General features: G+C 39.7%; 1 protein-coding gene across 1 annotated transcript; it reads right to left on the reverse strand.

Moving 5' to 3' along the window:
* Positions 1-300: 300 nt before the first annotated feature.
* LOC140591711 (uncharacterized) lies at positions 301-1,890 on the reverse strand. The gene is made up of 3 exons (XM_072713187.1): positions 1,697-1,890; positions 1,210-1,492; positions 301-1,108 (listed from the first exon to the last, which is right to left on the reverse strand). Exons 1-3 carry the CDS (start codon positions 1,780-1,782, stop codon positions 446-448), a joined length of 1,032 nt encoding a protein of 343 aa, XP_072569288.1. The 5' UTR covers positions 1,783-1,890; the 3' UTR covers positions 301-445.
* Positions 1,891-8,188: the final 6,298 nt, after the last annotated feature.

Raw genomic sequence — 8,188 nt, forward strand, 5'->3', positions numbered from 1 at the left:
TTGACAACAAGGCTCATTTTTGCAAATCATTTAGCACAATTCACAAAACACCTCACCCAAAGAGCAAAACACCTCACATATCCTGCAAAATGAAGCTCTCCAGTCAAAACTATATAAACACTTATGAAAACCAAACTTTTGCCCCAAATAGTAAACATTTCTTTCCCATGCCTAAATTTTTCCTCCAACCAACCAAACACCACTATGTAAAATCCAAAACACTTTTATCTCTTTAGGGACTGTCAGAACTGCAAATGCTGAGAATTGGACACAGAGACATATGTGCAGAAATAAATTCGGTTCCAACAAATCATTTATTTAGCTACAATTTGCAACAGAAAAACCAACAAAATCCATATTACTGTACAATTCAACAAATTCTAAACCTTTGAAAACAGAATGAGAAACGTGCAAGTGAAAAAACAAATGAAAAACGAAACAAGATTTATGCAGCGTCATGTCTTCTCAGTGGATCTGGCCACAGCACCTCATCCACTTCACATGCGACATCTTCCCTTGCTAGACAGCGAGGAAAGAAGCGTCGGGAGTGTCTTATCCATCCCTGGATGGCTCCTACGTCAACTTCCTCACATGCCTCCTCCATTGCTTGTAGAAGCCCCTCACGCACATGGGGTTGATGATCATAGACCTTCCAACGCCATGCTGAAAAGAACTCTTCTATTGGGTTCAGAAATGGAGAATAAGGGGGAAGGTAAAGCACTATAAAATGTGGGTTGTTGGCAAACCAATTTTGCACCATGGCTGCACGATGAAAAGCCACATTGTCCCACACTACAACATATCTGTGCTGTTGCCCTTCATCATCTGTGTGGTTTGCCTGTTCTACGATGTCTCTCAATCTGTCCAGAAATGTCAGGATCAACCCTGTGTTGTATGGACCAAGAATGGCATGGTGGTGTAGAACTCCATGTCCTGTGATGGCAGCACACATTGTGATGTTTCCCCCACGTACGCCAGGAACATTCACAATAGCTCTGTGACCTATTATGTTTCTTCCCCTTCTTCTGGTTCTGGTAAGGTTGAAGCCAGCCTCATCAATAAAAATGAACTCATGTGGGATCACATTTGAATCCATTTCCAGCACTGTCTGAAAACAAAAAAAAAGATTACATAAGCAATGGTTTAGGTTTATGTTTAGTACTGGAGAAATGCAGCATTATATGTAGTGTCCTGTAGTCTAATAGTTACCTGCACGTAATTGTGCCTCAGTTCTTTGACTCTTTCGGAGTTCCTCTCAAAAGGCACCCGGTATATCTGTTTCATTCGTACCTGGTGTCGCTGGAGAACACGAGCGAGGGTAGACAAGGCAACTTGCCTAATGTTGCCAAAAACAGTGTCGTCTCTCACAATGTGGCTTTGAATTTCCCTAAGTCTTATGGCATTATTTGCCAAAACCATGTTTATGATCTCTAGCTCCTGTGCCTCTGTGAACATCCGACCTCTTCCACCACGTCCTACTTGTCTCTCAGTCCTTAGAGAAGACAACAATGTATATATTGGTATGCAGCCTCTCTTGCTTATAATGAAGATTATGCAGTAGTATTGTACAAGTAAAGAACACATACACATATACTGTAAATATAGAATGCAGTATTAGCCTACTCTATATACAATATACATACTGTAGATACTTTGAATTGCTGTATATATACAGAGTAGGTGTTACAGAACATACCTGTTCTCAAGTCGAAATGTACGGATGACAGAAGCAACAGTAAATCGACTCAGGTTGGGTTGGACTCTCTGTCCAGCCTCTCTCATTGTCAATCCATGATTTATAACATGGTCGACTAATGTTGCCCGAATTTCATTGGAGAGTGCTTGTCTTCTTTGTCTTTGTCCTCTTTCACCTCTCTGTGCACCCCTACCCCTACCCCTACCTCTACCTCCACCTCCACCTCCACCTCTTACGTGTCCTCCACCTCTTACGTGTCCTCTACCTCTAACGTCTCTTCCTCTCCCTCCGGCTTCCATTGTTCTTTAATGTTGGTAAATCTGTGGAGTTTTATAGTTCTCACATTCTGATTGCTGAGTTAACTAATAAGCAGTCAGGTGTTTGACCAGGTGACATTTGTTTTAGCCTAATGGGCACATGGGTGTGGCTTTCTGATTGGGTGTGTTTGGAAATGGCTAAAAGTGTCTTGGTGTGAGATTCCTGTGTTTTCTGTAGGAAAGTGTGTGTACTCTAATGCAAAAGAAGTCAAGTTAATTGCTTATTGTGTTCAAAGGTGTGATTTGTGTTTTGAATATAGCAAATGTGAGGAGAGATTTTGCTCTCTGAGTGTCAGTTTCTGCAGTTGAGCTTTACATTAGATTTTAGTGTGTTAGCAATTGGAAAAAACTGTAAAATACTTGTAACATTTACACAGAGAAAGTGTAACAATATATTTGTAAACATTACATGACACTGGTTGTGAAGACCAATGAAATTATTTATTTATCTTCATGCCACAGTTTTTGTAAATACATAAGCCCAGAAAAGAAAGATCACATTAAACATGATCTGCATCTCTTCGCCTAGCTGGGTCTGGCCATAGGGCCTCGTCAACATCACAGGCTATGTTATCATTAGCAAGGCAACGTGGGAAGAATCTTCTGGAGTGACGTATCCATCCCTGTATTGATGTTACATCAATTTCGTCACAGGCTTCCTCCATAGCTTGGATGAGCGGCATCTGGACATACGGCCGGAGATCATACACCTTCCACCGCCATGCTGAGAAGAACTCCTCAATGGGGTTTAGGAAGGGGGAGTATGGTGGAGGTGCAGAACTGTAAATTCCAGTTTTTGCTGAAACCAGTTTTGGACCTCAGCAGAACGATGAAAAGATACATTGTCCCAGACGACAATGTATCTCATCTGGTTCCTTTGGTTTGCAGCTGTGATAATGTGGTGTAATCTGTTCAGAAATATAAGAATGAGGTCAGTGTTGTAAGGACCTAAGTTGGCATGACGATGGAGGACCCCATTCTGTGATATGGCTGCACAAAGGGTAATATTACCCCCACGTTGCCCTGGTACATTGACAATAGCCCTGTGCCCAATGATATTTCTTCCTCTTCTTCTCACTGTACTTAGGTTAAATCCAGCCTCATCAATGTATATAAATTCATGCTGGACTTCATCCGCATCCATTTGCAAAACTCTCTGAAATAAAAAATCACATTGTGTAGATCAGTAGACTGTAAATCTGCTATGCAGGTAAATTGCATGTCCAGTTCCAAAACGTTATGTGTGCACTGCACCATACTACAGTCAATAAACACAACTTACCTCCGCATATTCACGCCGCAGGACTTTCACCCTATCTGCATTTCTCTCAAATGGAACTCTATACAGTTGTTTCATCTGGACTTGATGTTTTTTAAGGATACGGGCTATTGTTGACAGAGAGACTCGTTGGACATTATTGAAAACTGTGTGATCATTGACAATATGGGTTTGAATCTCTCTAAGTTTGATTGCATTATTGGCCAAAACAAGGTTTATGATCTCTCTCTCCTGCTCCTGTGTAAAAATGCAACCCCTCCCTCCTTGGTGTTCTCGACGTTCAATCCTGTGGGCCGAAACAAAATTGTTGCTAACTATAAACTGTTGATAGAGATAGTATATGTAGTAAGCTATGGATTGTCTGATGACAGAAGATACGTTTCTCACCTGTGCTCTTGACGAAATGTCCGAATTACTGATGCCACCGTGTACCTGCTTAGGTTAGGCTGTACTCTCAGTCCAGCCTCTCTAAGTGTAAGTCCATGATTTATTACATGGTCCACAAGTGTAGCACGAATTTCATTTGACAAATTTGGTTGTCTTCTTCTTGGTTCACGTCCTCCTACTCCTCCAGCTCTTCCTCTTCCTCTTCCTCCACCTTGTTCTCTCTGGATTCCTCTCCTCACCCGCACTCTCCTTCTTCCTCTCACACCGTCCATTTTTGTTGAAGACAGTGACCTATTGCCTTTTTATAGTGTTTGTTAACCTGATTGGTGTGTCTATAATTATTCACCTGTGTGTGTGCACACCTGGTGGCTGTGTTTAACTAATTGGTTCATGGGTGTGTTCATTTGAAAGCCTTTGCTTTGATATTGCAAGGAAGTAACATTATGATCAATTTCAGTGTCAAAGGTATATAAGTGTGTTTAGTGTTTTGCAAATCACTGTGTGTAATGTTTTGCAAAAAGTGTGAAGCTGTTAATGTGCTTATAGTTGTGCAGATCTGGGCTGGTGTTTTGCTCCTTGACTGTTTGGTTTTGGTAATTGTGGAAAAGTTTTAATTTTAGTGTGTAAGCAATCGCAAAAAACTGTAATAACCCAGTCTGTCTTTGTACAAAAGTTGTTTCCAGCAACTCACATAAAAAACAAATGTATGCTACATTAAGAGTATACAAAAAAAATTAATAATTTGTAGCAGCTGAATCAACGTAATGAAATACACAAAATCTTGTTTTATAAAGTGCAACCAGCATGGTGCTTTAGATAATGTATTCAGTACTCCAGTTTTTTAATGTAAAAGCACAGACTACCGCTGCTGCTACTAAGAATATTATTAAATAATTGTCTAATGTTATTTAATGTTGATACACATATATGACAGGGGGAGAGAGCACGCCAGCGAGTCTGTCTGCATTTATTACGGACAAATAAAGTAAACATTTATTGCGAAGAAAAAGCCTTTTCCGCATCTTACGCTAAAAAACCCGTGAACGGCAGGCGGCAAATTTTGTTTTACAGTTTTTCTTGATTGCTAAAACACTAAACCCTATTGTCTGAACCAAATTCTCAGTTGCCTGAACCCACTTATTGAATCAGTCACTCTTTTGGCAAAACCATATTTCACCTGTTTAGACACATCTTGTCAACACATTGTCATTGTGATGCACCTGTGTTGCATAATGGTGAGCACAGGTGGCAAAAGTCAAACACAATTAAAGCTCAGATGTCACCGGTTGAACACAACAACTCAAAATTTATCACACTTGTGGCTAATGATGTGAGGGTACATACAGTATAAGCCAGAGCACTGGTTTGTGAGGCACTACAATGGATAGAAATCTAAGATGAGGAGTTCGTGTGAGAGGAGGTCGAGCAGGTCAAGGTGGTCGAGGTGGTCAGCGAGGACAAAGAACAGTAATATCTGATGAAATCAGAGCTACTGTGATTGACCATGTTCTTGTCCATGGTATGACAATGAAGGAGGCCGGACTAAGGGTACAACCAAACATCAGTAGATTCACTGTGTCCACCATAATCCGAAGATTTAGAGAAGAGAACAGGTAGTTACCTTTTTTGACATTATAGTATGTAAATGTTGACAACAATTACATAGGTACAATGACTGTACTATATACTGTACCACAGTAAACATGTTTCAGTACATCACTGTGCCAGTGTACTGTAGTATTGTAATGGAGGGTTAGTCTGACTGTTTGTAGGCCTATTCCATGTATGTATTTTTGTAAGTGCATGTTCTCTTTTTGTAGAATTGAAAGACTGCCACATGGGGGTGGTAGGACAGGGTAAATCTCCTGCAAGCCATAGAACTGGCCTGTGGTGACATGGGTGTGGAGGCATGTCAAGCCTGGATACGGCATGACAGGGGTTTTTTCCCCCGTTGCCTGGCCAGAGAAAATGTGGCCTGTGATGTAGATGAAGTACTGTGGCCTGACCCAGTACGGAGAAATGATGCTGTGGCGGAGTAATGCACTTCTTTTCTTTGTACTTCATTTGTATATTTTTGTGCTTTATTTTTACGTACAAATGCTAAATGTAAATGCACAGGATTTCTGTTTTTTTGCAAATTCTTTTTTCTATGTACAAGTGTTAAAAATGCCCAGGTATTTTGTTTTGCAACATGCATTTAGCCTAAATAAACATTTATTTCTACCGCTTCATGTCCTGAGCATTGTGTTTTCCTTTTTTCTATGTAGTGTTTAGTGACTACTCAGTAGAGTATATAATTTAGATTGACTTGAGGCATGATTTGACAGCATAGTTCAGTTTTGAGCACAGATTGAACTGTTATGGGGTGAAAGTTTGGTTTTGCAAGAAGAGTCAGAGGTTTTGTGAATGTAGCTTGAAAATTGGGTTTCGTGTTCACAGTTTAGGGAAAAGGAGAGCAGCTTTCCAGGAATGTGTCTTAGCAATCGAGAAAAACTGTAAAACGTGTCCGGTTGTTTCAGCATACTACAGTGATGAACTGTAAATAAGATAAATAACATAAGGTTATTTAGTTTGTTTAATAAAAGGACAAGATATAAACCTGTTCTATCGGAAAGGTAGCCTTAAATGACTTCTGTTGCGATCTGGAGCTATATAGAAAATGAAATTAAATAAAATTAACTTGGGGCACCCACCTAATAGAATGGTAGGGTAAACACGTTGTGGTATATGTAGCCGCATTTCTAGCCCCATAATAGCTGATTGTGTTGACAACCACGACTTCCCCTGCGTTCATTTAAACACATGTGCGTGTGTGAAGGGCCGGGGCGGGTAATGCGGCCGGCAGTAACGCCATTGGTTGCAGTTATTAGTTATCCAATCCGACAGTAAACGGCTCATTAATAAGAATATTCTCAGAGTTATGGTCTCAAAATAAAATCCCGAGTCCATGACAAGAACGAGTACAAATACGGCTGATTCAAAGACAAGATCGAGACCTTCAAAAACTGGTCTTGAGTACTACAACATTTGATATTACTATAAATTTCTATCGTGAAGAAATTAAGCAGTGGTGTAGTGGTAACAAGAAATTTAAGGTGGGTAAACTATATGCACAGCAGTAAAAACGGTGGGTAACTTAGCAATGGATAACATCATACAGCAAATTGTAAAACATACATTTTCAATATAACAGGCCAAGTGCACTGCTTCTGCTGTCTCGCTTGCGAGGCGTCCATGTTGGGACATTTGCAAATAGGCCAGACAGACTTGTATCGTCGACGCCACATTTTGTTAAAACACATTAGTTCAGCCCCAAACCTTATTGTCTAGCCTATTCACATAGGTTATATCTAACAGTGTATTTAAACAGTACATTTATGTTAAAGAGAATTATTTCTATTCTAAGAAATAAGATAAGATTCTAAGAAGGAAATGTATGCATTGGCAATATTAGTATTAAGTAATTAATTTAACTTTAGGGCATGTACAAGGGATTCCAATTTTAGAGTCAATTAATATTAAATATGTATAGAGAACCTTCAAGGCTGAACACCCAAACTTCCTGCTTCAAAATGAGCACTGAACAAACATCAATGAGCTGCTATGTTTGGCAAGACTCAGGTTTAATAATGTCACTGCCTTAATTAGGTACTCTGTACCATGTGACCAGTTCACAGGGCTATGCATGGCGACGTAGGTTCCAGGTGACACGGAATCCAGAGACTCATAAAAGTTTTCCAGCTGCATTTCTTCAGTCTGTTCGAGCCGAGCAATTGTTGGTACATGGAAAGACAAAGTCACATGCATGGTAAACTGAGTCTGACCACATCTCCATCATAGGTACCTGAACAGCAAAACTGAGGCAAGCCTCTTCATCCATTTCCTTCACACTGTCCTAGACAAATCCCCTTAAAAGTGCTAAACTACTAAATAAGTGAGTGAATTAAAAGCAGAGCAGACTTAACCCCACCTAAGGTTACCTTTATCATAATCTGCTGCTTGGACTGGAGGCAGTGGGAGGTGGTGATGCAGGTCTGAATCTACACTCAGTGAATCTCAGAGAGAAAAAATAAGACAAGAGTAGATAAAGTATGACGGATATTTGGTAACACTTTACTTGACAGGACACACAATACAGTATTATGCTATTACTTATGTATTAATTAACCACAAACTAAGTCTTAGTTACATACTAAACTCATGTTAACTCATCATTAATGAATCGTGACACCTGTTTTATCTCAAGCAGTTATTGTATTTGTTACTTAAAAGTGACCAAACTTGAAGTATTACAGTTTTTTCCAATCATTATAACGCGTGTCTCAAAACCATGTCCACTATTATGACAAGAAATTAAAGAACATTTTAACCATTATAAGGCGAATTTGTGTTTCTTTACCAGTTATATCAGCCCCTGTTACAGTTTTTCTCGATTGCTTAAACACACTTCTTGAAACTATGCCTCGTATTCTCAAAACAGTAAACACAAATCCATAACGTCTCACCCAA

The sequence above is a fragment of the Paramormyrops kingsleyae genome, chromosome 6 (genome assembly GCF_048594095.1).
Source record: "Paramormyrops kingsleyae isolate MSU_618 chromosome 6, PKINGS_0.4, whole genome shotgun sequence".
NCBI classification, from domain to species: Eukaryota; Metazoa; Chordata; class Actinopteri; order Osteoglossiformes; family Mormyridae; genus Paramormyrops; species Paramormyrops kingsleyae.

Excerpts from the sequence above, each read along its gene's own strand:
- LOC140591711 (XM_072713187.1), bottom strand. The coding sequence starts at position 1,782 with ATGAGAGAGGCTGGACAGAGAGTCCAACCCAACCTGAGTCGATTTACT. Across the intron at positions 1,493-1,696 it reads ACATTTCGACTTGAGAACAG|GACTGAGAGACAAGTAGGAC; the intron begins GTATGTTCTGTA and ends GTCTTCTCTAAG. Across the intron at positions 1,109-1,209 it reads TGAGGCACAATTACGTGCAG|ACAGTGCTGGAAATGGATTC; the intron begins GTAACTATTAGA and ends TTTTGTTTTCAG.